The sequence below is a fragment of the Hibiscus syriacus genome, unplaced genomic scaffold, assembly GCF_006381635.1.
Source record: "Hibiscus syriacus cultivar Baekdansim isolate YM2019G1 unplaced genomic scaffold, ASM638163v2 tig00116975_pilon, whole genome shotgun sequence".
In the NCBI taxonomy this organism is placed as follows: Eukaryota; Viridiplantae; Streptophyta; class Magnoliopsida; order Malvales; family Malvaceae; genus Hibiscus; species Hibiscus syriacus.
Window position 1 is genome coordinate 688,858 of NW_024063499.1, and position 14,433 is coordinate 703,290.

At 35.2% G+C, this 14,433-nt stretch overlaps 1 protein-coding gene across 1 annotated transcript; it reads left to right on the forward strand.

The window, feature by feature from the left end:
* Positions 1–12,369: 12,369 nt before the first annotated feature.
* On the forward strand, positions 12,370–14,217 carry LOC120192449 (transcription factor MYB114-like). The gene is made up of 3 exons (XM_039195228.1): positions 12,370–12,540; positions 12,636–12,765; positions 13,878–14,217. Exons 1-3 carry the CDS (start codon positions 12,399–12,401, stop codon positions 14,176–14,178), a joined length of 573 nt encoding a protein of 190 aa, XP_039051159.1. The 5' UTR covers positions 12,370–12,398; the 3' UTR covers positions 14,179–14,217.
* Positions 14,218–14,433: the final 216 nt, after the last annotated feature.

Below are 14,433 nucleotides of genomic sequence, written 5' to 3' on the forward strand. Positions count from 1 at the left end.
AACCAAAAATAACAAAAAGAGAAATCCACAACCAGAGAAATCCACAACCAGAGTCTAAAATCCCATTAGCAAATCAAATAATGAAACAACCATAGACGGAAGAGAAAACCTTTACCTTCCTGGAGCCATCACCATCGTTTGAAAAGCCAAATCCCGTTGAGTCACTAAGGGTAAGTCGTCGTTTCCTCTTCTGATTAGTCGTTTGGTTTCATCTGGGCGTGAGATTTGGTTTTGGGGGTATGTTGAGCATAGGGCTTCGGGTTTCTGGGTAGGTTTGTCTTAGGGTTTCGTCTTCCTATTAGAGCCCTTGAGGGTTAAAATCCACAGCGGTTGTGTGGTTCAATGGTGAGAGAGAGAGGGCTGTTTTGAGAGGTGTAGGGTTGAGGTTTGGTGAAAGGTTGAGGTTCGTGTCTGTATAGCTCTTCATCGGAGCTCTAGGCGGTGGCTGTGGAGGCCACGGTGGTAGGGGTCTCGTAGGATTACTGGAGAGTGAACCGAGTGGGGTTTCAGGGATTTTGGTCTAGGTCTCAGCCTTGGTGGCCGTCGGGAGTGGTGGCTAGCGGACTGTGAGGCTAGGATCCTAGGAAGGGAAGCAGTGAGGGGTATTGGAGGAGTTGGTTCCTCGTCGGAGCCCGGGGGGAGAACCCGCGGTGGCCGTGAGTTCGCATTTAGGGTTGAGGGAAAGAAAACGAAGAAAGAAGAAAGGGTTGAGAGAAAAAAGACGGCTGGGGGGGGGCTTTGGTCGTTTAGGCTGAGAAGATAATGAAATTAGGGTTAGAAACTTACCCTAATATCACATATATTCGGTGACCAAAACGGCGCCGTTAGGAACACATGCCTAGGAGAGGTTTAACCACGCCGCAGCCCCCTCTGGTTCTCGGATATTTCGTTTTAACCCTTGCTTCAATATTCTGTAAATTTCCAATTTGGTTCTCTAGCTTTATGTTTATTACACTTCAGTCAGGCTGTGTGGTTTTAAATGTATTATTACTTTATGTATTCGGCTTTTAAATTTCAGAATGTTCATTTTAGTCCACGAATAGAAATCTTATGCTTTTTGATTTGGTTTTCATATTTTATGTGCGTATGATTTTTAGTCCTAACCATTAGTGTATTTATTTTTACCGTTTTAGACATTTGGCTTTCAATTTGTTTCATATTTCTTTTTAGTCCTATGTTTTGTTGTATTTAAATCTTTGTTGTCTTAAACATTTGACATTCGCATTTTTACATGTTGTATTTTAGTCCTGAGTGTGTTTAGTTTTATTTTGTTTTTAGTCCTTGTAATAAGAATAGTTTCACTTCAGTTCTTAGTATTCAATATGGTATAATATTTATAATTTGTATTTTATTCATAATTAGGATATTAAAGTTTAATTTAAATATAATTATTTTCTGAAATTTATAATTTGTTATGCTATGTTTTTGTTGGCTGTGTTTAGGTCACCTTTGTTCATTAAGTATAGCTGTGTATAGAGTATATATTTTTTTTTTTAATTATAAAATATGTATATAACTTTTATTGAAATATCATATCGCAGAATAATGTTGTGTATATTATTTGTTAATTAGGTGATCATTTTGTTTAATTAAATTTTGCATGTTAACCTCATATGCATATCTCTACCATATGACATAATTGGATTAAGGGTAATACCCTTTTAATTTAAAACCGTCAGAATGGCTTTTTTTAACTTACAGAAAAGTTGTTTTTGACAATTTTAAATTACAAGTGTATCCCATCAGTGACACTTAAAATTTTGATTCATCACTTTAAAACTTGGGAGTGAGAGAAAAAGAAATGTTCGGTTTTTTAAATCTGTTGAGAAAAGGTCGTTAGAACTGACCTAAAGATCTGGTCTCAATATTTTTAAATAATCGAATATTCTTTATCTTTCTAATGGATTGGTAATGTTAATTTAACTCATTTCGTCGCTTTCAAATGTTATAAAATTCACGTTCTTGTTGTTTAAAGGGATCAAAAATTAAATTAAAGTTGAACTTCTAAAGTTCGTTGCAAAGACATTAATTAATCGACTAGGTACCGATTTAGGGCGTTGTGGGGGTGCTAATCCTTCCCCACACGTAACCGACTCCCGAACTTGGATTCTGGTGACGTAGACCGTAAATTTGTCGTTTTAATTAAAATTAATTTTTATTTAAAATGACAACGTTTTTGGGTGCCCAATCACACCCTAATCAAAGATTGGTGGCGACTCCTCGAACCTACATTTTTATTTATTTAAAAGGAATCCCAAATTTTTCGAAACGAGAGGTTTTCTAAAATTGCATTGTTTTTAATTAAAATTCAATCGTAAAGAGAACAATTAAAAATGACGCGGTTTTCCAAATCTCCCCCCTCACTCGTTTAAAAATCGTTTCGACAGTAGGCACCGAAAATTGAAAGCAAAATCCACCTAATAGAAATTGTCAAAAAGTAGATGATTTTGTTGAATTTTGGTAACGGGTAAATTACCAAATTTAGTCATTGTAATTTAGGGTATTTATAAATTAGTCATTAAGTTTCAACTATAAATACCCTAACTCATTTAGCTTCAAAATCATCCCAAAACATTCTAGCTTTCTTCCAATACTATAGAGAATTTAGAGAGTTTCTTGAGAGTTGTTTTCTATTTTTTATCAAGAGAGAATTATCATTGTTTTTTCCTTGGTAGATCGAGAGAGGTTGTAATTCTTATTTTTCTCATAGTGAAATTCTTCTACCGTTGCCCGTGGTTTTTACCCCATATTATTTAGGGGTTTTCCACGTAAATTTTGTGTCTTCTTTATCTTCATTTTTATTTTCTCAAATTATCAGTTGCGATTTTGTTCTATCCGATAGCCGTCTTCCGCAATAATTGGTATCAGAGACAGATTTAAGTGTGTAATATCTACTTATTGTCTTTGTGATTGCCACCAAAAGGTGGATCCTCCAACATAAGAAAGTAATAAGGTATTACCCATTCTTTGAAAGTTCCAGAGAACTATTCACGATAGTGAAATAGTGGGAGCTATACGTAAAAGAAGCTATGGCAACGAAATTTGATATTGAAAAATTCAATGGGAGAAATTTCTCATTGTGAAAATTGAAGATGAAGGCCATCCTGAAGAAAGACGGTTGTCTAGCAGCTATCAGTGAAAGGCCGGTGGATTTCACAGATGACAACAAATGGATCGAAATGGACGGGAATGCTATGGCAAACTTTCATCTAGCATTAGCAGATGAAGTATTGTCAAGCATCGAGGAGAAAAAGACAGCTAAGGAGATATGAGATCATCTCACCAAACTGTACGAGGCCACATCGCTGCACAATAAAATTTTCCTTAAGAGAAAATTGTACACTCTCCGTATGCCAGAATCGACTTCAGTGACTGAGCACTTAAATACACTGAACACTTTATTTTCTCAGCTTACATCTTTAAGCTGTAAAGTAGGAGAACAAGAACGTGCTGAACTTCTACTTCAAAGTCTACCAGATTCGTATGATCAACTCATCATCAACTTGACAAATAGTAATGTCACCAATCAAGTCTTCGATGACGTTGCAGCTGCTGTTCTACAAGAAGAAAATCGGCGTAAGAACAAAGAAGACAGACAAGTAAATCTGCAACAAGCAGACGCATTAACAACGATGACAACGATGAGAGGGAGATCAACAGAACGTGGCCAAAACAACAGTCACAAACATGGTAGATCGAAGTCGAGAAGCAAGAAGAATTTAAAGTGCTACAACTATGAAAAGAAGGTTCACTTGAAGAAGGATTGTTGGAGTCTAAATAAAACTCCAATCCACAAGGCAATACTGCAAACACTTCAGATGATGGAGATGCTCTATGCTGTGAAGCGTCAACCACCGTGGAAGATAGAAAGAGATATGCAGACATATGGCTCATTGATTCAGGAGCAACATATCACATGACCTCAAGAAGAGAATGGTTCCATCATTATGAACCTGTCTCAGGAGGATCTGTGTATAGTTGCAATGATCATGTCTTAGAGATCATTGGCGTGGGAACCATCAAATTAAAGATGTATGATGGAACAATTAAAGTTGTTCGAGATGTGAGGCACGTGAAAGGCCTGAAGAAAATTTATTATCCTACGGATTGTTAGATAATAATGCAAGCAAGATTGAAACACGGAAAGGAATCATGAAGGTGTTCCGTGGAGCGCTTGTGGTGCTGAAAGGTGAAAAGATAGCTGCAAACTTGTACATGCTGAAGGGAGAGACTTTGGTAGAAGCAGAAGCCTATGTTGCCTCATGTAGTTCAGATTCGGCAATGCTATGGCATCAGAAACTTGGACACATGTCAGAACAAGGAATGAAAGTCCTTGTGGAGCAAAAGCTACTTCCAAGCTTAACAAATGTATCACTTCCTTTGTGTGAGCATTGCATAACAAGTAAGCAACACCGGTTGAAATTAAACACATCGAATTCTAGAGGCAAAAGTGTTCTAGAATTGGTTCACTCTAACGTATGGCAAGCACCAGTTACATCCCTAGGCGGAGCAAAATACTTTGTCTCATTTATTGATGACTACTCCAGGAGATGTTGGGTGTACCCTATTAAGAAGAAGTCAGATGTGTTTTTCACTTTCAAAAACTTCAAAGCGCGGGTGTAACTTGATCCTAGAAATAAGATCAAGTGTTTCAGAAAAGATAATGGAGGAGAATACACAAGCGAAGAATTTGATGACTTTTGCAGAAAAGAATGCATCAAAAGACAGTTCACAGTGGCGAACACTCCTCAACAAAATGGAGTGGCAGAGCGGATGAACATAACCTTGTTAGAAAGAACAAGAGCAATGTTGAGGGATGTAGGCCTAGAAAAATCATTCTAGGTAGAAGCAGTCAATACCGCCTGTTATTTGGTGAATCGAGCTCCATCAACTGCAATAGAGATGAAGATACCAATGGAGATGTGGACTAGTAAACTACCTGATTATTCAAACCTCCATGTATTTGGAAGTATTGTGTACGTGATGTACAACTCCCAAGAAATCTCAAAGTTGGATCCAAAATCCAGGAAATGTAAATTCTTGGGGTATGCTGATGGAGTCAAGGGGTATCGCTTGTGGGATCCCACTGCCCGAAAAGTGATCATCAGCAGGGATGTTATCTTTGTAGAAGATAAACTACAGAGAAAAGAAGACGATGATAGCACTAAAAAGTCAGAGACTACACAGATACATGTGGAAAAGGAGGTTGAAGAAAGAGATTCTTCTGAAGCAGAACCAGCACATGATGAACAAGAACCAGAGAGTTATGAAGCTCCAATAACTCGTCAATCAGATCGTGTGAGAAGACGTCCCAATTGGCACTCAGATTATGTTATAGAAGAAAATATTGCATATTGCCTTTTAACAGAGGACGATGAGCCATCAACATACGAGGAGGCAATAAACAGCTCAGATGCTTCACTATGGATGATGGCGATGCAAGAAGAAATTGAAGCCCTTCATAAAAATAATACATGGGACCTTGTGCCACTACCACAAGGAAGGAAGCCAATTGGTAACAAATGGGTCTTCAAAATCAAGCAAAATGGTGACGATCAAGTTGAGAGGTATCGTGCAAGACTGGTGGTCAAAGGATATGCTCAAAAAGAAGGTATTGATTAAAATATAAGAATGAAATAGTTCAATGATTATTGGATATATATGATGAAGGTTAATTAGTAATTATTAAAGGAAATTAAGGGTTAAATGGTCATTTGACCAGAAAGATTTTTATCCTTCTTTTAAAGGTGATATAAACGTGGGAAGGGTGAGAAGAAAAGAAAGTTCTGGAGCTGGGTCATTTCCTTCCTCCTCTCTTCCCGTATGCTCCATGGCAAAGGTAAGTTTAATTTCAGTTGGTTAATTCTTGAGTTTTAAGCTTAGTTTTGATTCTTTGGGTATTAAATAAGCTTAAGGAAAGCTTATATGGGATTTAAACAATAAGATAAAGGAATTATGAAGGAATTTGCAATATGAGTTTTAAGATGAAATTTTGATATGGTATGGTTGTTGAAGTTTTATGGATGAATTTGACTTGTCATCAATCTAATTAAGAAGTATGAAGTGTTAGAATTGGAATTAGAACACATTGAAAATTTGGTATGATTCTTGAATCTCATATGGAAGATAGGATTTTGAGGTTTAAGATGAAATAAATGAATATAGATTGGTTTAAGTATGTGTACTAGAGTTAAGAATGAAAAGGGGATGATATATGAAGTGTTTGAGAGGAAATGAAGTAATTTTCGAGTTAAAAATATGATTTCTGGGCAAGGGGAATCGGTACCCATTCAAGGGGAACCGATACCCCTTCAAACGAACATGGAATTCCAGAATGCCAGAGGGGAACCGATACCCCCACAGGAGGGAACCGATTCCCCCTAAAGGAAAAATGTGAATATTGGTTTAATAAGTTCGTTTAAGTTGTTAGTATCCAACTACAAGGTGTAGGTATCTAATGATTGCCTCAAAATGTACATTTATGTAGATTCTACGCATAAAGCAATTCCGGAACATTTGGCAAGTAAGATCGATCAAGGGAAAGATAAGAGATTGGAATTGACTAGTGAGGCCAAGGTGAGTGCATACTAGTGATATGTAGTGTTTAATGGAAATAAGACTTGCGATGAGTCTATTTCCTAGAGTAATATGCATGAAGTCATGGACATGATTATGTGTGGTTATAATTATATGTGATTATCTGTATTACATTGATTGTATGTATGCATGACTAAAGATAATGACATGCTTTGTATATGCTATATGATTTATGTAAGACTTTATTATGTAATAATGGAAGAACATGGAATAAGTTATATGATATGGTATAAGTGATTATACGAGAAATGTTAGGAGACTCTAAGAGAATAGTATGAATTCGAGGGCATAAATAAGGATACATAAGTTATATAGGGAAGATTGATAAATTAAAGGAAACTATGGTTTATGTATTATAGTGAAGAGCTACAAAGTTTTATTAAAGAGTATTGTGGAAGTCATGAGAAATTGAACTAAATAAATAGATGGTTTATGTGAGTGGAAAAGGAAAATGATATAAAATAAATGGAAATTATTTATAAGATAGCATGAGACTAATTGAACATGTAATATAAACTTTATAAAGGAGTACTTGGGTAAAATCATTATATGATACAATTATAGAGTATTACTATACAAATCATATTAAAATATGATATATGAGAATATGAGTAAGTTTATAGGATATTGATAGGACATATAAGAATATTTAAATGTATGATGATATGAAAAAGGGAATACAAAGAAATGGAGCATCAGGTAGATAATATGATATCAGTTATTATATATCTATATGATATATGCCATCAGGTAATATGAAAGGACTCTGAAAATTGATATAAGCTATGAGAAAGTGTTATAGGTGTTTCTTGTGTTATATGAAGCATATATGATCATATGTGAACAAGATATGATATGTATGTTTATGAATATCTGAGAAATGATCTAAGCTATATGATATGTTATATGACATGGATCTATGTAACTACGTGAGAAAGTATATAAGCTATGTGACATGTAAATGTGACTCATATGAAAATATTCTATGAGTAATTGAACTATGTGTTATGTGAAATGATAAGTATAAAAGAAAATGCCCATGTTATGTGTCTTGAGAGCTAGGGGTATAGTTGGCATGCCAAGAGTCGAGGGTTTACCTATGTTCTACGGAACATATGGACAGTTTTACCTATGTCTTTCGAGACATATGGACAGTATACCTATGTTCTAAGGAACATATGGACAGTTTACCTAGGTTCTTCGGGACCTATGGACAGTTATCGAGGATCTTTATGACCTTTGGATAGTTACCGAGGATCTTTATGACCTCTGGATAGGTCCTTCGGGACATTTATATGAGCTGTGATGACAGCATAGTGGTGCACAACCTCAATAGACTCACATATCTACAGTTCTCACAGGTGTACATGGGCTAATCAAGAGATATAAACAAATATATGTTAGTGATATGATAAATGTATTACAAATGATATGATGTTGTGTGTGTATAGTGTTTGATTGAAAAGGTTAAGCATAAAAGTATGTGATTACATGATAAACTGCTAATGATGATTTATGTGTATGTATGTATTTATTGTTAATTAATCTGATATAATTTTACATGATATGAGGAAGTCATGTAATTTGGTATAGCATGATAGAACAGAACATGCATATATTGATATATGTTATAAAGTACATTATAAGTTTTTATGCCTCACTAAGTCTTCGACTTAGCGTGTGATTGTTTCACACGTAGGTTTCGAGAAGAGTAAAGAGTAATGCGGAGCAAGACATGTCAGTTCTCCTTACCAAATGTCAGATCAGAAAATATATGTACTGGTTATAGAGTGTAGATGGCATGTAGTCTAAAGATATAAATTGTATGAACTCTGATATATTTTGTAAACGTTTTGAATAAGTTAAGTGTTATCAAAGTTTTTAAATTACTCACTATTTTATACGAATAAATGTTTGAAAAGTCAATGTGACACTTCGGACTCGTATCCGGGTCGGATACGGGTTGGGGGTGTTACAGCTTAGATGCTTCACTATGGATGATGGCGATGCAAGAAGAAATTGAAGCCCTTCATAAAAATAATACATGAGACCTTGTGCCACTACCACAAGGAAGGAAGCCAATTGGTAACAAATGGGTCTTCAAAATCAAGAAAAATGGTGACGATCAAGTTGAGAGGTATCGTGCAAGACTGGTGGTCAAAGGATATGCTCAAAAAGAAGGTATTGATTTCAATGAAATATTTTCTCCTGTGGTTCGACTAACAACAGTTCAAGTAGTTTTGGCAATGTGTGCTACATTGAACTTACATATAGAGCAGCTAGATGTTAAAACAACTTTTCTTCATGAAAATCTTGAAGAAGAGATTTACATGCTCCAGCTGAAGGTTTTGAAGAAAAAGAAAAGAAGAACTTGGTTTGCAGGTTGAACAAATCTCTGTACGGTCTAAAGTAGGCGCCGAGGTGTTGGTATAAGAGATTTGATTCCTTCATTATGTGCCTTGGATACAATAGACTTAACGCAGACCCTTGTGTTTATATCAAGAGGTCTGGTGATAACGATTTTGTTATATTGCTGTTGTATGTAGATGACATGTTGGTTGCAGGACCCAACAAAGATCATATTGAAGAATTGAAGGCACAACTGGCTAGGGAATTTGAAATGAAGGACTTGGGATCAGCAAACAAGATTCCAGGGATACAAATTCACCGAGACAGAAGTAATAGGAAGATTTGGCTTTCACAAAAGAATTACTTGAAGAAGATCTTGTCAAGATTCAACATGCAAGATTGTAAGCCAATTTCTACCCCTCTTCCTATTAACTTCAAATTATCCTCCAGTATGAGTCCTAGCAGTGAAGAATAGAGGATGGAGATGTCTCGAGTACCGTATGCATCAGCAGTGGGAAGTTTAATGTTCGTTATGATATGAACAAGACCAGACATTGCACAAGCAGTGAGAGTGGTTAGTCGGTACATGGCGAATCCAGGCAAAGATCATTGGAATATTGTGAAGAGGATCCTGAGATATATCAAAGGGACCTCAAATGTTGCATTATATTACGGAGGATCAAACTTATTAATCAATGGGTATGTAGATTCTGACTATGCAGGGATTTGGATAAAAGCAAATCTACTACATGATATGTGTTCAAAGTTGCTGGTGGAGCTGTAAGCTGGGTTTCAAAATTGTAGTCAATTGTGTCTACGCCCACAACAGAGGCAGAATATGTAGCAGCTACACAAGCCAGTAAAGAAGCAATTTGGTTGAAGATGCTATTGGAGGAGCTTGGACACAATCAAGAGTATGTCTCTCTATTTTGTGACAGTCAAAGCGCCTTGCATCTAGCAAGGAATCCAATATTTCATTCAAGGACAAAGCACATACAAGTTCAGTACCATTTCATTCGTGAAAAGGTGGAAGAATGGACGGTAGATATGCAGAAGATCCATACCAAAGACAACATAGCAGATTTCATGACAAAGACAATCAATGTTGATAAATTTACCTTGTGTCGATCCTCTTGTGGCCTGTCAAAGACGTAAGCAACATGAAGGTACAAGGTAGAAAGAATGGTGTGAAGATATGATTATTCCAATCAAATCTTCAAGTGGGAGATTGTTGAAAATTCAAAGGGTAGGCACCGAAAATTGAAAGCAAAATCCACCTAATAGAAATTGTCAAAAAGTAGATGATTTTGTTGAATTTTGGTAACGGGTAAATTACCAAATTTAGTCATTGTAATTTAGGGTATTTACAAATTAGTCCTTAAGTTTCAACTATAAATATCCTAACTCATTTAACTTCAAAATCATCCCAAAGCATTCTAGCTTTCTTCCAATACTATAGAGAATTTAGAGAGTTTCTTGAGAGTTGTTTTCTCCTTTTTATCAAGAGAGAATTATCATTGTTTTCTCCTTGGTAGATCGAGAGAGGTTGTAATTCCTATTTTTCTCATAGTGAAATTCTTCTACCGTTGTGCCCGTGGTTTTTACCCTATATTATTTAGGGGTTTTCCATGTAAATTTTGTGTCTTCTTTATCTTCATTTTTATTTTCTCAAATTATCAGTTGCGATTTTGCTCTATCCGATAGCCGTCTTCCGCAACATTTACCTAAATAAAAAAGGGTGAATCGTATAACCGTTAGAGAGAACATAGTAAATCCTTCCGCAAATTGAAAGTTGTAATTTGGAAACTGATAGTTCTCCACTTGAATCAATAACTCCTGAGATTGAAAGTCGTGGAATTGCAATTGTGTAGCTGCTCACTGCAAGTTTATGACAATCTACGAGTAACTGCTCAGATTCAGACTCAAGCTCAAGTGTCCTTGTACCATCAGAGCCAACTCTTTCAAGAGAAGCGTCATCAATGACGAGCTCTTCTAATGTTCATGGACTATGCTCTAATCTGAAACAGAATGAAAAAAACTTGTCATAATTAAGCTAAATGTTATTGTAGGACACGGTTGTACATATATGTAATATGAAACTTCAAATGTGTCCTATAATAATCTTGGGCTTAATTGTGATCAATGAGAGCATACTACTTTAACATCAGTAGAGCTGATCATTCCTGATGCTTTTTCTTCAAGGAGGTAGCTATGATGGTACAGGGGCCATTTGAGTTTGTGATCTTTATGGGCATTCTCATACTCTTCCTCGGCAGCAAGCCCTCCTCAACCTTAGCCCTAGGGTTTAGGCCTTTGACTTGCATAGCAGAATTTTTGAATATTATGATTAATATTTAGAGTAGGGAATTAATATTTCCATATCTCACTTATACCTTATCATTATGTCATTCACTTATAGCTGTAAAAGGCAATCATGAAGCAATATTTCCATATCTCAGGATGAAGAAGAATGATTAGGCCAATCACGATAATGATTTACTTTTCACTCTTTGATATTCCCGGGATGAAAAAAGAGAGGTCTACCAAAGATAATGATGGTTCTAACTCTTGTTTGCATCTGCTAATTCCTTGTTCTCATCATACCTTTGTTCTAATTCTCTACCAGAATCATAAAACATCACATGCAAAAAGAAGTTCACCTACCTTATTTTATTTGTTAGTGGCATCATCTTGTATTCAATAGGATCTTCAATTAACCATCATCTGTTAATCTTGTACCCATAATGATTCTCTTTATTTTACCATCATCTGCTACACAACAAACTTTCAGACCCCAAATCCCAACCTTATTTCGTTGAGATCATATCATGGGTCAAATTCTACTTTTACTACTTTTATTGTGCTCCAAATTACAATTTAGTCCCTATACCATAATTTGACACCTTTTTTTTATCTATATAATTTTATAATTGTTATACTCGTATCAATAACTCTCCGTCATACACCACTCTGACACAACTCTTCTGGATAAAAGGTCCTAATATCCGCTTAACCCAACAACCAACAATTAATGAAATATTGTTAGTCTGAATGATTAACACCGATAACTATTCGAATTATAATGTTCATAATACTTTTTCCAAGACTAACATTTTTTTGGGTACTAGAAGGGGTATTTTAGAAGATGAAAATTTCACATCGATAGTGTAACCGAAATTGTTAACTATTTGGATTAACTACTTTAACAACAAAAACAGATCGATCAAATTATATGAAATTAAAGTATATGAACTAAATCCCAAATTTAAGTATGCTAAAGGACTAGAATCATAATTTGGCCTACATTCTTACCAAAGAAAGGTAGCTAGAAAAGCTACATAGAATTGACACAACATGCCACCTTCTGAAGCATAAATAGCCATTGCCAACTAAACATTGCAACTCCATAGCTCCGATCTCTGTTTCTGTGGGGGGAAGTAAAGTGAAAGAAGATGGCGATGGCTCCCATAAACACTCCATGCAACATGAAAGAAGTCAATAGAGGAGCATGGACAGCCGAGGAAGACAAAAGGCTGGCTCAAGCCATTGAAATTCATGGTCCAAAAAGATGGGAATCAATTGCATCAAAAGCAGGTTTGTTAACACTTCTATATGTGTTCAAGATGCTCAGCCATATGATTGAGCTTAAAAATGGGTTTATGGGTTCCATTTTGTTTCAACATTTTCAGGACTTAAACGATGTGGGAAGAGCTGCAGATTGAGATGGATGAATTATCTGAGACCCAATATAAAGAGAGGAGACATATCAGACCAAGAAGAGGATCTCATACTAAGGCTTCATAAACTTCTTGGAAATAGGTATGTTATTTATACATATGGAATATGATTCACTTACATAATTTTACATTGATTTATAATCATTGAATTAAAAGAAATTGACTTACATAATTTTACATTGATTTATAATCATTGAATTAAAAGAAATTGACTGAGATTATATTTAATATTTTTTCTTTTCTATAACCGGCAACTATCTCTTCATTTTCAATCTTAATATTTTAAGGATGTACATATAATATTAAGCATTGATTTTTGTTAATCCAAAAATTATAAATTAGTATAAAACTCATAATTTTAAGATAAACTACACCAGATATCACCGAACTTTAAGCTTTGTATCGCTTATACCACTAAACTTTTAATTTTGTCAATTATAACTTTAAATTTTATTTTTTTCGTTTCAATTATACCACTGGATCAAAACAACGTTGTTTTGGTGAGGTGTCTACGCCAGTAGCCTTCAGTCCTGTCATCGTGCCGTTAACGATTTAACGGTTCAGAGGTATAATTGAAAGGAAAATAAAGTTTGGTGTTATAATTGATAAAATTGAAAGTTCAGTGACATAAACGATACAACACCCAAAGTTTGGTGGAATCTGATGTAGTTTACCCTTAATTTTATATATGTTGTAAATTTGGATCCTAACTTCAAAAACTGTTGTCTGGTTCAGTGGTGGTGTTCCTTTTATCTACCTAAAACAGACTTTGTTTTCTTTTACAATTTATGGGTCCATAATTAAATCAGATTATTTTATTGGTCAAATTATGATTTTGATCTTTCTACTATACTCAAAATTTTAATTTGGTCCCTATAGTTTGACATAATTTGGTCCTTCTGATTTTATAATGTCATTTTTGGTCTAAATAATTACATTGTTAACCATTTTTTGGTTAAAACTCTTACTTGATCCCCCCTTAAAATACATCTTTCAACTCAGAAGAGTTATATTTATAGAAAAAATCTACACTATCATTTTAATGGGTGTTAAATTATTAACTATTTGGACTAAACAATGATATTATAAAAGTACAGAGATCAAATTATGGTAGATTAAAGTACAAATAGTAAATCCAAAATTTGAACATAATAGAGGAACTAAATCATAATTTAACTATATATTTTCGTTTAGGTGGTCCTTGATTGCTGGAAGACTACCTGGCCGAACTGATAACCAAATCAAGAACTACTGGAATTCTCATTTGAGCAAGAAAATAAGGCGAAACGAGAACCAAAACAAAGGCTCCAAAGTACAAGAATCTGTTCTCGAGAATTCGAAAGAAACTGAGATGATCTTCGTATCGACGGGGCGCGAGGATGGTACATCAAAGAGAGATGATACGTTACTGGGGTTTTGCAGTGAGGAGCCTCTTGATTGGGAGTGGATGAGTGAGTTCTTTGAAATGAACGAGAGCTGCTTCAACTTAGCATGATATTGGAATTTCGTTTACATTCATTCCAAGTTGTTGTAAAAAGAGAGCCTTTGGTAGTCCAAGCAAAATCCTCTGGTTTCAGTTCTATGTTGTAGCGTTGGTTGAGGTTTTCCCTTGGATCGTCAAATGGAATTGTTTGATTTCATTGTCAAGAGTGCGTTGGTATTGGCCCATTCTGTATTATGATTTTTCGTTTTGGATCCCATTTCGAAAAATAACTTCTTCAAACGATTTTTCATTATTTCAAAGAGTTGA